At 40.6% G+C, this 22,777-nt stretch overlaps 1 protein-coding gene across 10 annotated transcripts in view; it reads left to right on the top strand.

Moving 5' to 3' along the window:
• The window catches only part of tcf12 (transcription factor 12), a 112,432-nt gene that overhangs the window by 32,518 nt on the left and 57,137 nt on the right, over window positions 1–22,777 (top strand). For all 10 annotated transcript variants that reach the window (XM_066701324.1, XM_066701328.1, XM_066701322.1 and 7 more), the window contains one exon: window positions 4,396–4,498. In XM_066701324.1, the coding sequence (XP_066557421.1) occupies window positions 4,396–4,498 (103 nt within the window). The remainder of the gene's footprint in view (window positions 1–4,395; window positions 4,499–22,777) is intronic.

The raw sequence follows: 22,777 nt of genomic DNA, 5'->3' as shown, positions 1-22,777 counted from the left end.
TTTCTGCTCTTTCTGAATCCTTCCCAGATTGTTTCCAGTAATTCTTTATAAAGATTAGCAAAGAACATTGGACATGACAGGATGTGTTTTCCTCATATCCAGACTACTGCAGGAGACAAACAAACAGTTGTCATCCTCATACAAAGTAATTTTTTCTGTGCGTTTACACCCTGTCTGATGACACATTTCCCCCAAAAGAGTTAAAAGCTCCAGCATTGAAGTAACTGTACATTAATTGATTTCATATATTTAGTCTACCCAGTTGCGTTCCCACTTCTGCTGTTCTGTCGAGGTACTTTGTTCACATGCAAGTCAGAGCTGAGGATTTGGACTGGGGGCTGCCTGGGGAGGCCCCTTTGAAAGCTGGAATCAAGGTTATGTGTGGCAGTGAACCTCACTTGGATATTTGGTTATGAGCAATCAGATGTCATTTGTGTATATTATTTTTCTTCTTTGCATGGGGACAAGTAGAGATGAGTCTGTGGAGCCGATTTCTTAGTGCCGCCTTCATTGCTCTGCGTTGCCGTTTCTCGTGTCTCTTTCTGTGCAGGTTCACCTTCTTTGTCACTCTCTGCAGATTTTTCTCGGGCTGCTCAAGCGGCGTTCCCAGATGCTTTTGTACCTTTGGCCTAAGTGTGATCGCTCACTGGTTCCAGCCCTTAACCCTCTTGTCTAGAATTCATTTAAGACCATGTTTTTGTAAAATGCACACCTAGGCAGGATACAGAGGATAAAGACAGCATACTCTATCGCTGTGCTAGATACTGAATCTGCTTTTTGTGTGTGTGGTTGTGTGCTTTGACTAAAAGGAAGTACATTTACTGTTCCAGAAATACTGCTGTGTAAAACAAATTATAGTTCACATAAATCCGAGGAAGGATTTGCATAAGTGGTTACACTGTTGATTATGACACTACTCAGTTCTGCTTTATCTCAGAGATATTTCACAAATATGTAAGAAAAAAAATCTAAAAAACATCTCTTAAATAGCAGTTAAGGGATGGTTAATTGTGAGTTTTTTTTTCTCCACCCTCTTCTCGGGTCAGTGTTTTGATTAAAGAGAGAAAAGGCAGTTTAACAGATTCTTCTCAATGATCTTTCTGAACAGGCGCACACATATAAATATAAATGTTCACAACTGACATCTCACTCCTTCTTACTACTCTTTGGAGGGATAAATAAAATATACAATTTAATTAAACAGTTATCAGAGTGAATTTATTTCAGGACTTCAGTCATAATCTTCGGGCACTCTTTCTTTTCTGGTCTAGGTCAAACACACGCTGTTTGCCTCAGTATCTGTGAACAAGTCCGCAGGACCAGTGATAGATGTCCATGTGTCATGACTGTGTGTTAGTGAAGGGGGAAAGGCCACAACCCCATTGAATTAGCTTCAGCAAAGGCTATAGGTCAAGCAAGGCTTCAACACCATTTTACGCCTGCATAACGAGGAAGACAAAACGGGGAAAATGTATAATTTTCAAAACCCTATTAATTTTGTTATATGAAACATGGTTGCAGAATAAATGGACACATATCTGAAGGAAAAGTACATTTAAAAACACTGACTCTCCCTCCTTTATCCCCTCTGAAGGCTGACATTTTGTCTGTATTGTGTGTGTGTGTGCATTTTTTTTTGTTGGAGTGTTTGCTCCTTATCTGCCCGTTTTACAGATTATATATATATATATATATATATATATATATATATATAAAGAGCATTTCTAATAACTGATGCTCCATGGCACAGGGACAGACGAGTTTTTTTTTTTTTTTTTTTTTTTTTCCCTGAAGTAACTCAAATTTTTTCTGTTTTGATTTTTTTTTCTTTCCTGGCTGTGTGTGTGTGTCTGTGTGTTGATGTAGTTTTTAACACAGACTCAGGCCACGTTGTGTTGACCTTGGCTATGAGCCTGTGCTTTTCCTGGGCAGCTGCTGCTGTGAGCTGCCCATCTGACAGACGGGGCATTGCCCACTGTTACCAAAGGACACCCTCATGGCCACAACCAAGCTGTAAATGTCAGTGAGATTGCTTTCCTCACGTCTATCACAGGCGTATCATTGATTCTGAAGTAGTTAAACTGAGGCAGAGATTCACCTGGGACGTGAGGCTCTCAAAAGATTACTTTAAAGCGGCGTAGCGAAAGGAGCTGTGACTTGCATCCTTAAGCAGCACCGGCGATTTGACAGTTATTTAGCCAGCAGTTACTAGCCCCCTCAGTTGAACTGACAGCGTGCAGCCAAGATAGCGGGCCCTGCTTCGTCCCCATTAATGCCTTCTTGAATGTTGGCCTGCAGTCTGGGAAATGATGAATGTTGTGTGATTGATGATCTAATAGTCCCAGAGGATTGTGCACAGAAACAGTGTTGCTGTGGGCCCTGACCACTGTTCCACAGTTTTCTCTCCTCTCGCCTGCCCTCCCTGTCAGGCTTTTTGCTGGATTCTGGCATATTCAGAATTTCAGGGGACAATTCTATGCGTTAAACGTACTCTGGATTTTCTTAAGCGTCTGCTTAATCAAAATTGTTAACCCGAGGACCATAAGAGGATTTCATGGTGCTTGTATTTAGTCTTTTTTAAAAAAATAAAAAATTATAAAGATGTTGATAAAAACTGAAGCATAATTTAGAAATTTCCAGGCTTAGTGTATGACGCTGCTGTTTTGTTGTTGTTGTACTCCTGCAAATTTCTGTAGCCAGGGCCTTGTTGTTTTTATTGTATTAGTTCATCGTGTTATCGAGTAAAGCGGTGACCTTGCAGGCGCAATAGAGAATCTCGGCAGGCGGCTTGAACACAACCAACATTCTGCTGCTATAGAAAGTATTCGATCACTCTCCAGAATAAAAAGATGGATAATAAGATTTAGTTTTTAGCGTGTGTTGAATTCATACGATATGAGTTTCTGAAAGCCTATAGAAACGCAGGCCCATGACCGCCCGCGATTGTACAGTTCTTCACCGTTCGAGTTAATGTAGTTTTGGGAAACAGATTGTGCAGCACTGCACCACTTGCGTTTTTCACTCGAGCACAGACGGATTTTCAGAGTGGTTTGGATTAGTATTGCTACAGAGTATCTTTTATTGCAGGAGACCCGGAGTTTTAAAAGAACCAACTGTGACCAATATTTAGGCCAAAGCCACATAGCAGATAGCTGTCATGAAAGGGCACTGCTTATCCAGTGTGGAGGAAGAAAGAGTTTAAATATGAAGGCACCTGGGGGGGAAATAGGTTAGCATGGTCTATTAAAAAAATTAAATATGTGCCTACTTGTTTTGTTTGTATTTTAACTGAATTCTCTATCAGTGTATGTTAATTCCAACAGGAAAGCTCAAACGGCTCGTGAAGTTTTATAAAACGTAATAAATAAATGTTAACATGCAATAATAAATAAACAGTTGTCTGAAATATACTAAATTGAGACATCTGCTTGATAACTAGTTTGTCAGGGGGAAGATACTGCTGAACTGGCAAGAGGTAAAACCGTCTCTGAGCCCTGGTCTCTTAGCAGTGTGCCACAGTGTCTCTATATTAGGATCGTCCCAGGAGAGAGAGCGAAAGTAGTCAACCACTCAGTTGTGGCAGAAGCAGAGAGAATTTGTGATCCAGGTAAATGTGTTGCTTATGGCTGAATACTTGGTTTGTGTTTAAAAAATAAAACGTAAGTCTATTTGGAAGTATGTTTATGTTATTTATTTATTTGAGTGATGTCTTAACCCGAGGTGACTTCCCTTTACAGACACAGTGACATTATGAACATATAAGGAACTGTGGATCATTACTCAGTGCAAAAGTATCATATATGTGGGATACAACAATGGCGTATGGTTATGTGAAATAAAATACAATACAAACACAGCAACTATGGGAAGTGGGGCTCTTGATTACAAATTGCTTTAATGGCTTGCATGTAGACTCAAGAATTTAACCATATATGTACATACTACATGCATGCAAGTATGTGTTTGTCTATGTCTCTGTGTGTGTGTGTACATGATTAAAATAAGAACGGTTGCCTGCTTAAGTAGTCTCCCCCCACCCCCCCCCCACCCCCAAAGCCGTGCTGCAGCACATTGAAAGAGGAGACTGTAAGAATAACCTTATTTCGCTTCAGTATTAAAGGAAATGTATTCTCGGAACATCTGTGGCTAATCTCTCATCTTAACCTAGGGTCACTGTTTTTTGTTTTTGTTGTTTTGCTTTTCTTTCATTTTAATCACAAAACCCGATTTTTAAATCATTCTTTTGAAAAGATGGAAAGTGTGTGAGAGGGAGAGCCAAGGTTTACGGCGTCGGTTGACCAATTGCTGCCCTGCACGCTAATTAGAGTAGTGTCATTACACTCAATTAGTAGCACTGGCTAATAATCTGTGTAATGCTCTGGTCTTTTCCCCTAGGGTTTTGCAGACAGTCCTCATTACGGAGATCACTTGAGTGACAGTCGATTAGTGTCCCATGAAGGATTGTCCCCGACACCTTTCATGAACTCCAGTCTAATGGGTAAGTAGGTAATTCTTGCCAAGTAGACCCTCAAAGCCTCTTTGGTCAGGAAGAGCCATTTTTCATCCTCCCCCCCTCCTTGTCTGTTTGGACAAGTCACGTCATGCATCTGGAAGCAGTGGCAAGGATTTTTTTTTTCTTTTCCTTTTCTGTGGTGACAGTAGTGTCTCCAGAGCCTGACCCTCCCCTGGGGTGAAAGTCACACCATCAGTACAATTTTCCATCACAAAAGACTGGCTTTCAGCTATCAGGAAGCCACTGGCAATGCAGGATACTATAGTGGGAAGGATTTTTTTAAGGTTGGGGGGGTGCTTTAATAAATATGTACAAAAAGCAGCTGTGATAAAAAGTCAGCTTAGCAGAGTTGAGCCATTGATAAGAAGTTATGATAATAATCATAATCATCATAATAACAATAATAGTAATACAAATAACACTGATGTAATTAGTTAATTTGTCATTCTTTTAATTTGATTGTGTTTAATATGGTTTGCTGTATTGGTTTAAAGCAGCATTGATTCTCATCAGACTGTGTGTCTGCTTTGAGCCTGGTGGCCTTGCTAGATTCTCTCAGAGCACACTCTCTCTGTGCGGTCGTGGTTTTGTGGAAGGGTTCAGGCACAGTGATGTACAATTGAAACAAAATGTTATCTTCATGGTTATTGATCACAGGGGAGAGAGCTGGCTTTTCTGGATCTTGGTCTAATTATACTTGTTTGCAGTAAAATTTGGGAGGAGGGGAAAAAAGTTTCTGGTCTAGTGATTTGTCAAGGAATTAGACAATCTGATTTTATGTGTAAACTGCCTTTGCTTATCTGACACAGGGATTGGGCTACAGATCAGCCCCTTTCTTATCAATTGGAATTGTGCTGTAATATCTGGGATTTACAAGGAATTACTTACTTTGGAGCAACCTTATTAAATCAAGTATTTAAGGTTATTATTTGCAATGAAAGAGGTGAACACGTGTGTGCAATGTAATACAATTAAGCATTACAATCATATGCATAGCATTTCAGGAAACTCAGATGCTGTTTGTGTACGTGACCTATTTTCTGTGATCTCAGCATTGCCATTTTAAGACGGAGCCACGGTAATCTAAGTGGATTACCTAAATCCAAATCCTAGTGGTCTGCAGTTTCTTTTCAAAACCTTTATATGATGCGGCTTCTTTGTTTACTGCCTTAATCTTGTGTTCAAGACAAATGTGAACAGAACCGCAGACTTAAAAAGTATCTTGGCATGTGCTAAAGGCAAACCGGAAAGGATGTGTGCCATTTAAACAGTTAACTGATGGCTCCCACAAATGCAAACATGATTTTAAACTGAAGTGACATGTGTGCAAGTATTACTTTTTAAAAGTGATTAGTGATCATTTGTTATGTTTATTGTTTTGTTGCCCTTGGATCTGTGTGTATGTAGGCAACAAATATAATATACAAAAAAATAATCCAGTGCTAATGTAGATGGAACATGTTTTTAAAAGAGCCTATTGTAAGAATTATAGCTTTTACATTTTTACTTTTTCTGCCCCCCCTCCCCAGTATATGCATATCTGACTCATAGTGACCAAGAAACCTCATTTCCCATGATTTTCAGCAGTCCTTAAGTCTGCTGTAGTGGAGATAAGAAATCTCGCTTCTTAAGATGTACTTAGTGGATGTAATACTTGCTATCAACCAGACGGTTGTATTCTATATCAAATTTGTTGCTGAATAGAAGTTTTACATCATATAATAAGCTAGGGTATGACCACTTGATAACAGCTCTGGGGTTATTCAAGGTCAACCATTGTGTGTAGGGTAATGAACTTGTTTCAGCATTTGAATATAGAGAAGCTGATTCATGGTGAGTAATTATTTGTCATAATATTTTAATTACTTGAATTACCGGAACACACTTTTCTATAGAACTTGAATATTATTTGTTGTACATTTTAAAGGTTGATAGGGAGAAATTGACTCCCTCCATAGATAGGAGGACAAGGCACACTCATGGCCCGATTTAATTAGACTATTACCAAAGTAGTTTATTCAGCTATAATGAAGCGCTGCGGAGACGGCCAGTCGGGAAGTTTTTCTAAATAACATACAATCATATAGAGGATTACTCCCTTGGCTGCTGATCAACTACATGTCAGTGAGGTTACTAAGGTACCCCATATTTGACCACAGACTCCTTCTTTGTCTTCTGTTCTCTATATGGCCTTGGATACATTTTTTTTTTTTTGTAGATATCAGCTACACAGAACTACTGCACCTGGCCTCTCCGCAGCAATACACAAAGCTTCATACATGAGTTACACAATCTTGCTCTAACAATGGTGCAAATAGAATATTTTGGGGACCAAGACAGGGCTCCATCTCACATCCGGGTCATATAGTGTCTTAGCCACTTTCTTCTTTCATTTTTAACACTGGACACAGTGAAATGGTAAAAACTACACTCTTGACAGTGAACCTGAACTCCACGTCGTGGTGCAGGTCTCAACGCCCTCAGAAGAGACTTTAGTTGTAGGGCGTTACTGTCTTGATATTTTCTTATGAGTGTCTTGTAAATGACTCAACAAGGAGTTGATGTTGCTGCCAGTGATTAGGTGGGATTTCCTGTATGGGGCACACACTCACAGGCACGTGATGACCCACCCCCTCCCGTCACAGAGACCGTTCTAGTCCGGGTGATTTGCACGTGTGCCTGTCCAGCACAAATCCTCTTAGTGGAGGTCGCCTCGGGACCCGCAGTTATCTGCAATCAGGGCACATGTGGACAGGACTGCTCTGTAAATGGCCTCTCATTCTTTGTCAACTTGTCCTTTCAAGACCAGTTTTTATTGTTGTTCATAGTACTACACACACAAGATGCCCAATCTCACAAGCATTGCGTTTGGTGCGATTTTGGCATCCAGGGACTTCTCGAACTCTGACCACCATAAAGACCCCTTACCTTTCTTGTATCATTTTGAACCACTAGTACCAAGAAGACAATTTTTAACCATAACCCTGTTCAAACTAGCAAGGCTCTTTAGAAGGATGTGTGGAAACTGAAGTTCAGAAACAGTCTTCTTACGAATGGATGCCTCTTCTTGTGCATTGTATTTCCTCCTAGAATCCGTTGGTATTAAAATCTTGTCAGGGCTCATAGTGAAGTTATCTTTTTGTTGAATGTGTACCATGTTTGTTGCTTTTTAAATAGAAACACCTGCATGTTACCTTCTTTTCAGAAAAGAAGGAGCATTTCCATTTTCTTTAATATTTTTCTGAAGTGTTTCACACAAGCATAAGAAGTTTGCGCAGATATCGCTGTGGGTAATGAATTGGTCCTGTAAGTGAGAAGAATATGCATTTATTTATTTATTTATTGCAATGCTGATGATGTCTGACTCGCACCTTTCCAAATCCTGGCTCTGAAACGGGCTCCATGTGTGTTTTTGCTTTATTTTTATTATAGATATATCACACCTATAGCACCTCATCATAAAAGACAGCATCTGAAAGCACTGAGCCGTGCTATAACAGAACTCATAAATAAATGTATTGTGCAGACTACGAAGACACGGCTAAAGAGACCATTACTTAGTATTTAACATTTCAGTCGCTTTTAACATGACATTTCAACAATGAATGAAAAGCACAGTGAATGTGCATGCGCTTATTGTTGTGTAGCGGTTCAGGGGTTCTGCAGATTCCTATTTTAGAGCCTGTTTTCAGATTGTTTAAAAAAAACCCAAAAAAAAACGAATTGCTGTTTTGTGTTGAAGGCCTTCTGCAAATTAAACTCTCATTGAGAACTAAGCAACTCTGTTATTTTCCAAAATAGTAATTGTGGGTCACTCTTTGAAGCAATTTTTTAATAGTGTTTAATCCAGCTTTAGATTAAATCAGAGTGCGCACATAGATAAGGATTCCTGCTTCTTCAGCAAGTGCAGTACTTACTGGTCATATAGATTATGATCGCAAAGACAAATTGGTTTAGTGTTTGTTGATATGCAAGAACCTGCAAAACAGAATTTGTTGCAGGAAAACTATTGAGACTGTGAACAGTCCCCCCAGTCTGTGCTGAATAGGAAACATGATCCTCAGATCTTCGTCGGACGAGAATCTGCACGTGATGCCTTTGTGTATTGTTGTAAAACAGTCATTTTACATACTGTGCTTATGATTGTGTGTAGTTCTACATGCCTGTCTTGCCGCAGGTATTTTTTTAGCCGCTGATAAACAGGACTCTTAAGCTGGTGTCATGAAATCTGACCACTAGAAACACAAGGTATTGAGAATATGTTTGCATTTTAAGGAAGTGCATTTAAGCATTTTTTACATTAGGTGGGAATTTGTTAGGTGGCCGTGTGAGGATCTGTGAAGCTATGTGAAAAGAAGTACAGTACCATATTTAAGTTTAAGTAGCATATTTAAGACAATTGATTCAGTTGTGTTTTTCCGCACTAATTGGGCATACTCGCATGTTTCTTTATTCAAGGATAGTGCTATGGAAAATGGGGCAGAGGGCACAGTAAGCATTTAACTGAATTACCATTACTGACATTTGACTTTCTTGCCATGTATCTGTAGAGGATGTGTAAATCTGTTTAATATTGCATGGCCACTATAATAATGTGAGGCTGTTTATTTCAGTTCCTGTAACAATCCTTGTTTAAGCTCTTTGAAGTTTCAAGTTAAGATATGAAGAACTATTTCTCCCATAGGCTTTCTGCTACACAACACAGCGTTATGGTTTGTCACAATTCATTTCGGAGTGTCATGTCAGCTTGTGGAGCTCAACACTCGGCTTCATTGATCACTACTGTTTGCGGTTCTGTGGAGGGGAAAAGGCCCGAACAAGCAGCATTGGTCTCACAGGCAGAGCTCCTTAACCAAACTATTTAGGAGGCTTAAAATGCCTTTTCTTTTTTAAACTACTTTAAACCTCATGCGTTTTATGGCCAGCATGGGCAATTTAAGGCAGGGCAAGTGTATTATGAAATTTGTTTTTCCTTTTTAGAAAATTGTGATGTTGGTTGTTGCCACATTGGGAGCTGGGCCTATAAGCTGGAGTGTTTATCCTGTGGAGTTTTTTCCTCCTATAGTTTTACTTTTTTGTATTAGCATACATTACAGCAGGTGCTTCAGAACTGTCATCTTTGAAAACCGTAATTGAAGTTCTTCCTCTTAATCAGAGCAGCACTTTCAGGTCTGGGATTGGAAGGGGAATTACAAGGATCATCTTTATCTAAGTGAAATGTGAATTTTTGCTATGTGGTGTTTTGTTTTTTTTATTTCTGGGGTGAGGGGGTGTGAGTGGTTTTGCAGGGTGGCAGTGTCTTCCTTGCATTACCCAGGCTGTTCTGGTGATCTCTCACACAATTACAGGAGAGGAAGTACATTCAGGTGTGTGTAAGATCTCTGTAATGAACAATTAAAACGTAAAAACTAAAAAACAGCAATAAATAAAACACTTCAGAAGCATGGAAAATTTATAGTTTTTTTCGCACAGGAAGCAGGGCCTATTGTGTGAGAGCAGATACTCTGTAAGTAACGTGTGTTCTCACTAAGCCTGTTGAGGTGCCTGAGCAACAAGAGTAGGGCCCAACAGATATATCGGAGCACCGATATTATCGGACGATATTGGCCTTTTACGGAAATATCTGTATCGGCACATATTCTACCAATAATGCACTGATATAATTTCTCTAACTATTGGCTAAATGTTTTTCTAATTACCATAAAATCCTTTGTGAGACTTCAGACAATAAATAAATAAACATGTTTATTTGGTTTTACAGTCACTATTATAGTTATTTACCATTATTTTTAACAAAGTTAGTTTAGTTTAGTTTGCGCTGGAAGCTTCAGACTCCACAGTGATTCTCATGTGCGGCGCAGCGTGCACACTTCTGAGCGCCGTGGTGAAACCATCACACACCCACAGAGAAACACAGGACTTATAAACCAATAAACATGTGTTTTACTAAAACCCTCATAAACAATAGAAAGTATTTTTGAAAGTTGTGCTGCATTTGAGTATCCATGGTTTTTATTTTTTATTTTCGTCATGACAGAAGATTACTGTATACTATGGCATAGAGGCGCGTTTTTACTGAAAGGTTAATTAAATTGCTTTTCAAAATTCACAATAGGAATTAAAAGAAAGAAAAACAGTGAATGTTTGCTGAAGATGTTGACTTGGATATCAGCAAATGACAAGCGAGCTCAAATCCCAGTAAAACATCTAAAGAAAATGAGTGATAAACACACCTCTCAGACAATTGTGGATAAAACTGAAACTACATTATATTAATAAAACTGTTTCAAATCCTACATTGTGTTTTGGCTATGATTCGTATTGCACTTTTGAGGTCATTTTTAAATACATTTTTTTTAAATAAATACAGCTGTGCTGTGCTACCTGCCCCTGTTAGATTGGCAGTATTGAGCACTGAGAAGGATTGGGAACCTGAGAGAACCTGACGGCAAATATAAGCTAGATCAGCACTTAACACTATCTTATTATATCCTTCCCGTCTGGTAACCAGAATACCAACCGTAATGCTGTGTTATTAAAGCAGTTAGTGTCATCTGAACACATTCTGCTCTCTTTCCGCTGGCCTTTATTTTGTGGAATTCTGGAATGTCTTTTGAGATCTGAAGACATGCTGTTCTGGTCTCATTCTGTCCCTTCACAGTTTAACAGCATTAAGGCATTTTGCATGACTGAAATAATAATGTATATTGTTTTATAATGATTTAAAAACATCTCTATTCATGAGGGCATTTTTTTCTCTTGAGGGAAAGATTGAAATTTTACAGCTGTTTTTATTTTTCTTCTAATTAAATAAGAATATATATATTTCAATTTTAGAGCGAGTAAAATTTCCATGGATGAGGAATGACACCTATGTAAATAAGTCGTACTGATTGGAATATAGTGGTAACTGTTCTTGCACCAAGTTACAGTATCATTTAAAAAATAAATTGAGGTAGATGCTTTTACAGATTTGAGACCATATGGATTCCCTCTCTTGTGCATACATCATAATAGTAAAAGACCTGTCAGAGCCAAAGAGAGAGAAAATCCAGGGAAGGCTTTCCAGAAAAAAGTGTACAAAGCCAATATTTTAGGACGTGATTGTTTCGGGCTAGCACATAAAAGTGTTTTTCTACCCTCCATTAAGTTTGCACCAGTAAGATCGTTTTGGGCATTGTCATTACAGGAAGGTTAACTGCTTTTCCTGCACCCTGAATGCGGAGAATGGTGCAAATTCCTGCAGCTGGGCACAGGGCGCTGCGTCCACACCAGCCCCTGCTCCCTCAGTCCTGTCCACCTCAGAACACCTCAGTGACCCACCCATTGTATCCATGGTTCCACAGGCTGTAGTTGTTTTGCAGCAGTCTAAGCCTGCTGAGGGACATCTACTGCATAGTAATCTTTTTAGGGTGGAGAAGGATATGGAGCTGCAACGTGGAGTTTCTTGGCATCATGTGGTGATGGTGGTGAAATCGTGATGATGGTGAGACTTGTCACCCTTCAACACGGTCGTCTTTGGTGTTCTGTGCTAAATGCTGGTCGAGGAGGTGGAGTAACTGCCTCATCATGTGACGAGTTATGAATTCATATATTCCATGCGGTTCAGAATAGAGGCGCTCAGAGTACTTCGCTTCTCTGCTTTTTGCTTCATTGTTTAGGAATACCTGACACTCCCGAGTGTTGTGCTCATGCCGGCACTATTTTACATCAACCTTTATAACTGTGATTTACGGTGCCTGTGACCTGCGGACGCTTCCGTTTACATTAGTGCTACTGTACTGGCTCCTCTGCACTGCATACTGTTGCCAGTGCTTTGCTCAGGCCTAGACAGAGACTTCAAAGAGGGAAATTTTATTCTGGATCAAGCAATCATAACCTAGTGACTGGCAGCTATGGGCCTACAGCCTTAGAGAAAACTGTTAAAACTTCATATCACAAGACAGAATTTCTTCTCCAGTCTGGATGATGGTCTTGCATCAAAGGAGTGAGTATCTGTTACAAGGACATTTGAAGCCTTTGCACTTTTGTTGCCAGTAGGTTTTCCTTATCCTCTTTGTCTTCATTTGTTTACATGGGGGCATAGATATTTAATGAATTAAAGAGAGAGTGTATAAATATAGTTCAATTCCTCTATAGCTCTGGTTTTATTTATCTAGCACACCTCCCACTGTGCTTTTCTATCAAACTAACAACAGGACAGAGTGTCTTCCTTCAGTCACTTAAAAAGATCTCTAGCATCTGGTTCATTATGTTCAGATTTAAATCTTAAATATAAAATAAATCTCAAATTACTATTCTTTTTTTTTTGTATTTAGTATTTTTATAGTATTCTTTACCATTGTTCCATCATTGCTGAGTACCTATTACTCAAGCCTCTCCTTCTCCCTCATGTCTCTCTGCATCTCGTCCCTCTGTTAATTATTATTGTCTCAGGGATCACAATTAAAAACCTATTCAATCCTCGTGATATCTCTAGGCAGATGAAATCTATTAAGTTGCTGCTAATAGTCCATAAGAAGTCATGCCTGTCCTCCTGAGCCCCTCCAGACAGACTGCTTTAAGTAGTGATGCCTGTGAGGCTCCACAAGGTCTCTCCTTGTGTGTGCTCCTCTTGTTTTAATCATAGAAACAACCTGAATGTGAATTATTTAAGCCTTAAAATGTTATTGCTGCCCCTCTCCTATCCATGGACCACTGCAGCACAGGTGGCAACAGGGAAAGAACTATGCTAGCACTGTGTCAGTCTCATCTTGTGGTTTAAAAAAAAATAATTAAAAAGTAAATAAAGCCAACCAAACAAAAACTAAAAGAAAAATATATTCTATAACTTGAACTGGAAGCACCCTGCGCAAACTGAATGATTTTGTTTACAATCTCCCCTCCCCTCTGAAATCAGTGGGTCATTTTAGGCCGGAGCCATTCCCTAGACGCACTTCATGCTCAGTCCTGTTTGTTCACTTATGGGTTCCATGCGGAGAGGTGAAATTAGATTTGGACATACCAAATTGGTGAGTAAAGCAGGGAGGAAACCATGTTAGACAGGCGAAATTAAAATGAAAGGGGGGAGGGGTATCCTCAGAGGCTCAGAATAGTTTGTTGGTTTTTCCTTCTTCATTCTTCTTATATACGTGTAAACGCTCAGTTCGTCAGAAAGTGAATGTTGTTGAAGGTGCCTTTTATTTGATTTTATTCAGAAAATGCCTGAGACACTCCCCTTTTATTTCACCCTCGAGACAGTAGGAAATCTCTTCTGGTAAATGAGACACAGGTGGGGTGGAACTTATTTTCTCAAATGCCATTCGTGTGCATACATTTGAACTGTAACTGTTTTTGCCTCAACACTATACAACTACTAATAGTAGTAGTAATCACAATAATTAATCCCTTTATAGAGGACTCCAGCCAGGTTCTGAGACTAGAAATAAAAACATCTGCTGGCTATGAATAAAAAATGTTCAGTCTATATAACGATGTGAGCAACTTTCCTCCCATTTAAAAAGTGTAGTTAAATGTTTTTATAATTGATGTTCTTGAGAGCAAAGACTACACATTGCTACACTAATTTCTTTCATTTGCATACTCATTTGAAGCATGTAGTGAATTTGCTGCAGCTAGTCCTCCTCTCACTAGGTATTGTGCTAAATGAATTCTCCGTGCACAGAAGAATTGTTCTCATCTGTTTCTCATCTTCTTTTTGATGAAACCTAATGGGTTTCCAGGAAATTAAATTATGCAGTCGTTTAGTTGACAATGCAAAGTGTGCTGAGCGTTTGTAGCCTAGGGTTTCTGTATATAGAAGTGACAGTGAAGCCAAGCAGTATTTTCCCTTGTCTTTTTTATAACCGTAAAAAAAAAAAAATGTGCCTTTTACTGCACTTCCACTGCTCTCTTTTTTCACTTTTTTGGTTTTTAAAAATTGTTCCTTAAGGCTTATTAAATAGTGCCAAATCCCACATCAAGTAAATGTCCCCCGTGCGCTGTTGCTGAAGCAGGTGTCCGCTCGACTCCCCCTCCCCCCCTTCCCCTTCACATGTCCCCTGGAGAGCCTCCCTCTCCTCTCCTCTCCTCTCCTCTCCTCTCCTCTCCTCCGAGGAGCAGACAGCTGTGTCTGTGGCAGTGGTAGTGATTGGCATCAGGTGGTGCTCAGGTGTGCGCAGTGCTAGGTAGCGCAGGCACAGGTCACAGGTGCAACAGGGCTGCGCTACCCTCCGCAGCTGCTCTCCAAGGCTCCTATCCCCATAACCCGTACGTCCTGGGCAGCCTGCCTGGGGAGCCGCTGGTGTCACAGCGCCTGGCTCTTTGGGGGCAGGGAGGTGAGAATGTGAGGCAGCTCCTCCCATCCAGGTTGTTCCTGAAGGTAGAAAGGATAGAAAGGGGAGGATTTAAGGTCTGGATTTCAAGATGTATTTAATATGACTATGCATGACTATTTGTGTCCATCTCTTTTGTCATTCTGTGTTTAAATGTGAATAGGTGAACTCTGGAGAAAATATAAGCACTCTTGCTCTCATCTGTTATGGAACCCCCCACCCCAGTCGATAATCCAGTGACAAGCCAACCACCCACAAAAATCGGAAACAGACCACCATGCCTATGTAATCTTATGTGGCAAACCCTGTATAGTACAAATAAAAAACTTTTTATGTAGTTGCTGGTACACTATATGCATTTGAATCTCAGGATATGCGCTAGAAAATATGAACATGAATATGAATATATCACTTTTAGAGGAATGAGTGTTCAATAAACTGAACAGAAGTATCCTTCAAAGTACAGGTTTAACCATCAGTATTAATCAAGCTTTATATATGTGTGTTTAACAGGTGGGGGTGTTCCAGTATTGAATGCCCTTCTGGAAACTGGAAATGTAAAAGGGGTCTAATAGTTATGAGAACTGTTTTTAAACTGGGAATGAACAGTTATGTGTGGCTTATAGTTAGCAGCAACTGGTTGACAGTATAATCCTGATGGGTTTGTAGTCTACAGTAATAATTAAAGAGAGTAAAAATAAAGAACTTGACCACATGTTGTGTCCAACACCGGGCACTGTACTCCAGTGCAGTCTGTTTTAAAATAATTTCCCTTACTGCAGTATTGTAGACCTTAACATACTCCACTCTGGAATAGTATCAGAAGCAGGAGCCCTTGGGCCTTCATCTGACCTGTGCTTCGATCATCGGCCCCACAGCGAAGAAAGTTTAGATGTGCGTAACAGAATTATTTAAAAGGCTTTGTGAATATTTTTTACAGAAGCTGTTATATGTGTAAATATATTCGTGTATGTATAATGCACAATATTGGTTACGGTTTGTTGCAGGTAAATCAGGGCAAGAATAGAGAAAAAATAAACTTACAAAAAGCAAGAGGTGGGGGGGAACTCTGTGGAGTAAGTGCGGAGACGACTGAGGAGGTGGCGGAGTGAAGTTTAGTAGTTGTAGCATGTCACTGTGCTGAGCCGCAGGGTATGTTTATCTGTTACTGGACTCAGTGGAGCATGAAGAGCTGAAAGGGCAGCCTTCCCCTGCCGGCCCTGCCCTCCCCAGGCACTCATGAGTGTGCTGCAGGGCTGCCCAGCTGCACTGAATCAGCTGTGTGGAGCACAAGGAGCTGTGGCCCTCGTCTGCCTCTGGGTGCCACTGGCTTCTCTGGGAGGCGGGGGGGAGTCCAGGCTGTGATGATGTAACAGGTTCTGTGTGGCAGCTGTTGCAGAGCCTGTGCATGATAATTACAGCGGAAGGAATTCTAGAACCTGGTGCATGGTCTACAATGAGGTGGATGTATGTAAATGGGCATGTGTGTATCTGTCTATCTATATAGAGAGAGATGGATTGTAATATGTATTATTTTCTGTGCTACAATCACTCCACTGGGCTGAGCAGTTGTTTGGCAGTACTAGTACGAATTGACATAAACCACAACATGACATAAAACAATAACCTAGCACAACATGAAAACCAATATAAAAGTAAAAAGTAAGATTTACTTACCAAACATTGATGTTGTGATCGTAGTTAATTAACTTGTTGCTGGTCTTGCTCAATTTGTTTTTCTTTTTCTGTGGAATCCCTTTCTGCCCCTCCTCTTCTTGTCAGCCGTCTTTGTCGAAAGCATGTATTTTCTTTCCCAAGATTCTTAGTCTAATTCTAGCAGCGCAAAGCAACGACAAGGAAACATTGCTGGCTTTCATATCGAATAACATCTCTGCCCAACCACCTCGCTGACACCTTCCATTTCTAGTTATGCTTTATTTATTTTTTAATAGAAAGCCTAGTACACTGAATGACACATCAAAAAGCATTTTAAGTGTATTGCTCACATTTCAGATATAATTACAGCAAGCATGGATTTCAAAGTCCTGTAGGCAGTTGCAGTATTATGATGACTAAATCATTCTGAGCCACAATAATTCTGCCTCTTCTGTGGGTTTCACATTGTAGAGAAATTAAAAGGACAGAAGCATGAGAACAAAGCACAAATTACTGCCCTTGTTAATTTCAGAAGGGATATAAAAATATGTTCTCAGGAAATCACTGTTTAGGCTGTAGATCATTTATTGTGCAATGTGATGCTGCAGGAACTATATTAATATTGTGCTGACATTATGTGCACCTGTGAAATAGGTGCAGTGTGAAGGCATTGTTTTCTAATTGGATTAATACACTTAGATTACAAACCAGGCCATGAGTGGGTGTAGGGGGGTGTGGGGGAGGTTGAACGGAAAATTTAATTCAGCTAAGTTTAAGAAAGCGGCCTTTGAAGTTATAAACATCGTTGCTGCTTTAGGAGGGTGTGAAGATCAGTCATCCCCCATACCCCCGACCCCGCCCCTACACCCAGCATCTCTAACCCCTCTTTTGTGTCAGAGATCCTGTATCTGGGTGTTGACACGACCTCCTCCTCCCCTGGCACAGCCAAGCAACCAATGCCAATAAAAACCTTTGTGGGCATTCAATAAAGGAGCAAATGATTCATTAGGAAGGAATTCTTTGTCGGAACAAATGAAGTCTCTTATTTCATTTAACTTATGTGCTAACCAGTGTGGCTTCTGTGTGTCTCCAGATACCTATTTATAATGCGGCCACTGTGCTGGAAATTATGTACCCGGGGCTGCTGCTATCTCTCAGTGGACCTCAGATCCAAGGCGTTTTCCTATTAAACGTTTTTACTGTTGCGCTTCATGTCAGAGCTCGCTTTCGTCAGTTGGATTCTCTGTATGTGTTCTGAATGATTTAACTGGAGATTATGTAGATGAAGCTGAGAGTGCAATCATCAAATTGGAGAAAGGAGGGGATAGGAGAGGAGTGGAGGGGGACAACAACAACAACCAAAAAAAAAAAAACTCATTGCATAAGAAACCTGTGTGATGAAACAGCTGGTGTTTCGAGGCTCGGTGGCTGGTGTTAACAAAAGCAGCACCGTCACAGCAGTGGTTAAACTGCCACGGTGGAGGGCTCCATCTCTGTGCCTCGTCTGGATCGGAGTACAGGCGTTCCTGTTAATACTGCAAGATTAAAATTACTTGGCTGCAGTCACTTGTCATGTAACTGATTTTAAGTTCTTATTTTTGAAATTTGTTTTGTTCTCTGGAAATTAATTGTCCATTGATCCACGCTGTAATTTTATTTAATCTTTTTGCATCGCACTGTCTCTGAATAACAGACTAAGCACAAGTCACGCTTTCAGCCATCCACGTTATCTCCCTGTCTATTAACTTGCTAATTAACTGTAAAGTCCCCAGATTCATTGGGGACTGCACGTTAAAGCCATCTTTTTTAGTTTTTTAGTTTTTGTTTTTGTTCTAGCAAATGACAATGTAAAGGCATTTGTAATCTTGTAACACACATATAATATATATATATATATATTTACATACATGCAATGTGTATGTGTTCTGTGTAATGTGCGATAATATATGTAAATATATATACCTATAGCCAGCACTCTGCCCTTTCTATATTCTTGTCATGTTCCAGTAGGAACATGTGCTCTGTAATTGTTGGAAAGTCATTTGTTTATTGCGTGGTGTTTAGAGCTTGAAATAGCTTTTTTGCACATATCAGGGAATAAAAAACATCCTTTGTTTATAATGTGAGCTTCAAAACCTTTTTTTGGTGGGGGTTCACTTCCTATTAGCTATGTGCTGTACAGTTTCATACATCTGACGTTTTCAGGGCTGCAGCTGAATGATGGCTGTGTGTCAGCGCTAGGCCTGTTGGGATACTGTTAGCTCATTCCATGTTACAGGGTGATCTGAATGCTGCAGCCTCCCTCGGGCTGCAGTCCATTGGCTATCAGGCAGGAGCCGCAGTACAGCAGTGAGGAGGCGCAGGAAGCTGCAGCCCCAGGTAACCCCTCACTCCAGAAAACAATCTGCATAAGCATTTTACTATCCTGCTCCATGTCCGCACACCAAGCACAGCTCTCTGCGAGATTGGAACCTGTACCGTCCCTATTAATACAATTTTAACCAAACAAACAAAATAATAATTTTGTGAGCTATTAGTTCCTTACCTGAAATATAGGCCTCAATATGGCAAATGTTTATTCATCTTACTCCCTATGAGCAATCCACAGATGTAGCTCAGTGTAATATAATACATCCTGGAGGGTTTAATACTGATGATGTCTCCCCAGAGTATATAGTTTTACATACTGCACTTTGTCCTGTTCATTCATATTATTATTATTTTTTTATCTTTTTATTTGTGTGTGCGCACTGCTAACTCAAATAAGCCTTTGGCAGTGTAGCCTCAGTTTAATTGGATGTGAAGCCACTAGCTTTGTTTTAATGGCCTACATTCATACAAACATTTATCCTCTTCTTCTGTTTATTTTTCCTTTGTCCATTTGTTTAATTCTTGCACCTACAGTCACGTGCAGTTGTGCTCTCCACTTCATCTAAGCAGCTCATTGGTAGGTTACCTCCTCCCCCTCCTCCTCCTTGTCACCCTACACTCCCCTACCCATCTTCGTGTGATGCCCACCCCACAAACAACAACCAAACTAAACCAAGTAGACAGCCGTGAGTGGCCCGTCATGGTGCATGGCCTGCTAGGTGACAGGCTTCAATAGAAGCTGGTCACCAGGCTGGCCTGGAGTCATTTGGCGCCCCAGCCTTCTGTGTGCTAGTCGTGCGGCCTGGGCTCTGACACTAATACTGTGCTAATCAAATCCTTCCACAAGCAACTCTCCTCTACTACAACGCTGCTGCTGAGCAGAGGAAGAGAGGGGAATGTGCCGAAATAAAATAAAATTTCTAACTGAGAGGTTTTTTTCTCCATTATTATTATTTTTTTTATAGCTCTTTCCTTAGCTGAAAAAGTCTCACCGAAGGCAGCTAGCTCAATTTGGATATAGTAGTAGTAGTAGTAGTAGTATATTTCTTAGCAGACACCCTTATCCAGGGAGACAATTGTTACAATATATCACATTAATTTCTTTACATACATTCACCCATTTATACAGCTGGGTTTTTACTGGAGCAATGTAGGTAAAGTACCTATATATACACTCACCTAAAGGATTATTAGGAACACCATACTAATACTGTGTTTGACCCCCTTTCGCCTTCAGAACTGCCTTAATTCTACGTGGCATTGATTCAACAAGGTGCTGAAAGCATTCTTTAGAAATGTTGGCCCATATTGATAGGATAGCATCTTGCAGTTGATGGAGATTTGTGGGATGCATATCCAGGGCACGAAGCTCCCGTTCCACCACATCCCAAAGATGCTCTATTGGGTTGAGATCTGGTGATTGTGGGGGCCAGTTTAGTACAGTGAACTCATTGTCATGTTCAAGAAACCAATTTGAAATGATTCGACCTTTGTGACATGGTGCATTATCCTGCTGGAAGTAGCCATCAGAGGATGGGTACATGGTGGTCATAAAGGGATGGACATGGTCAGAAACAATGCTCAGGTAGGCCGTGGCATTTAAACGATGCCCAATTGGCACTAAGGAGCCTAAAGTGTGCCAAGAAAACATCCCCCACACCATTACACCACCACCACCAGCCTGCACAGTGGTAACAAGGCATGATGGATCCATGTTCTCATTCTGACTCTACCATCTGAATGTCTCAACAGAAATCGAGACTCATCAGACCAGGCAACATTTTTCCAGTCTTCAACTGTCCAATTTTGGTGAGCTTGTGCAAATTGTAGCCTCTTTTTCCTATTTGTAGTGGAGATGAGTGGTACCCGGTGGGGTCTTCTGCTGTTGTAGCCCATCTGCCTCAAGGTTGTACGTGTTGTGGCTTCACAAATGCTTTGCTGCATACCTCGGTTGTAACGAGTGGTTATTTCAGTCAAAGTTGCTCTTCTATCAGCTTGAATCAGTCGGCCCATTCTCCTCTGACCGCTAGCATCAACAAGGCATTTTCGCCCACAGGACTGCCGCATACTGGATGTTTTTCCCTTTTCACACCATTCTTTGTAAACCCTAGAAATGGTTGTGCGTGAAAATCCCAGTAACTGAGCAGATTGTGAAATACTCAGACCGGCCCGTCTGGCACCAACAACCATGCCACGCTCAAAATTGCTTAAATCACCTTTTTTTCCCATTCAGACATTCAGTTTGGAGTTCAGGAGATTGTCTTGACCAGGACCACACCCCTAAATGCATTGAAGCAACTGCCATGTGATTGGTTGGTTAGATAATTGCATTAATGGGAAATTGAACAGGTGTTCCTAATAAACCTTTAGGTGAGTGTATATATATATATATATATATTACATATACACTCACCTAAAGGATTATTAGGAACACCTGTTCAATTTCCCATTAATGCAATTATCTAACCAACCAATCACATGGCAGTTGCTTCAATGCATTTAGGGGTGTGGTCCTGGTCAAGACAATCTCCTGAACTCCAAACTGAATGTCTGAATGGGAAAGAAAGGTGATTTAAGCAATTTTGAGCGTGGCATGGTTGTTGGTGCCAGACGGGCCGGTCTGAGTATTTCACAATCTGCTCAGTTACTGGGATTTTCACGCACAACCATTTCTAGGGTTTACAAAGAATGGTGTGAAAAGGGAAAAACATCCAGTATGCGGCAGTCCTGTGGGCGAAAATGCCTTGTTGATGCTAGAGGTCAGAGGAGAATGGGCCGACTGATTCAAGCTGATAGAAGAGCAACTTTGACTGAAATAACCACTCGTTACAACCGAGGTATGCAGCAAAGCATTTGTGAAGCCACAACACGTACAGCCTTGAGGCGGATGGGCTACAACAGCAGAAGACCCCACTGGGTACCACTCATCTCCACTACAAATAGGAAAAAGAGGCTACAATTTGCACAAGCTCACCAAAATTGGACAGTTGAAGACTGGAAAAATGTTGCCTGGTCTGATGAGTCTCGATTTCTGTTGAGACATTCAGATGGTAGAGTCAGAATTTGGCGTAAACAGAATGAGAACATGGATCCATCATGCCTTGTTACCACTGTGCAGGCTGGTGGTGGTGGTGTAATGGTGTGGGGGATGTTTTCTTGGCACACTTTAGGCCCCTTAGTGCCAATTGGGCATCGTTTAAATGCCACAGCCTACCTGAGCATTGTTTCTGACCATGTCCATTCCTTTATGACCACCATGTACCCATCCTCTGATGGCTACTTCCAGCAGGATAATGCACCATGTCACAAAGGTCGAATCATTTCAAATTGGTTTCTTGAACATGACAATGAGTTCACTGTACTAAACTGGCCCCCACAGTCACCAGATCTCAACCCAATAGAGCATCTTTGGGATGTGGTGGAACGGGAGCTTCGTGCCCTGGATGTGCATCCCACAAATCTCCATCAACTGCAAGATGCTATCCTATCAATATGGGCCAACATTTCTAAAGAATGCTTTCAGCACCTTGATGAATCAATGCCACGTAGAATTAAGGCAGTTCTGAAGGCGAAAGGGGGTCAAACACAGTATTAGTATGGTGTTCCTAATAATCCTTTAGGTGAGTGTATATGTGTGTATATGTGTGTGTATATATATATATATATATATATATATATTTTATATTTGTGTGTGTTTTATCCATGGCCCGGTTGTATGCTTTTCTGTAGTCGACTGTGATGTATGTGTAATAGAATATGCTTTTGGAGGTTCATGACTAAGAGCTAGATCAAAATTCCTGACCTTTCCCATCCTTCCTCGTCCTTCATCTCAGCTTGCAAGTGCCTCATTGTTTAACAGTTGCCTTGCGTTAGATACAAGTTGAGTACACAAACTTTGATGTGGCACAATGAATAATGTTGTCAT

This window comes from Amia ocellicauda, chromosome 4 (genome assembly GCF_036373705.1).
Source record: "Amia ocellicauda isolate fAmiCal2 chromosome 4, fAmiCal2.hap1, whole genome shotgun sequence".
NCBI lineage: Eukaryota > Metazoa > Chordata > Actinopteri > Amiiformes > Amiidae > Amia > Amia ocellicauda.
The sequence above is the reverse complement of the archived record's forward strand: the minus strand, read 5'-3'. Positions and strand labels throughout refer to the sequence as shown.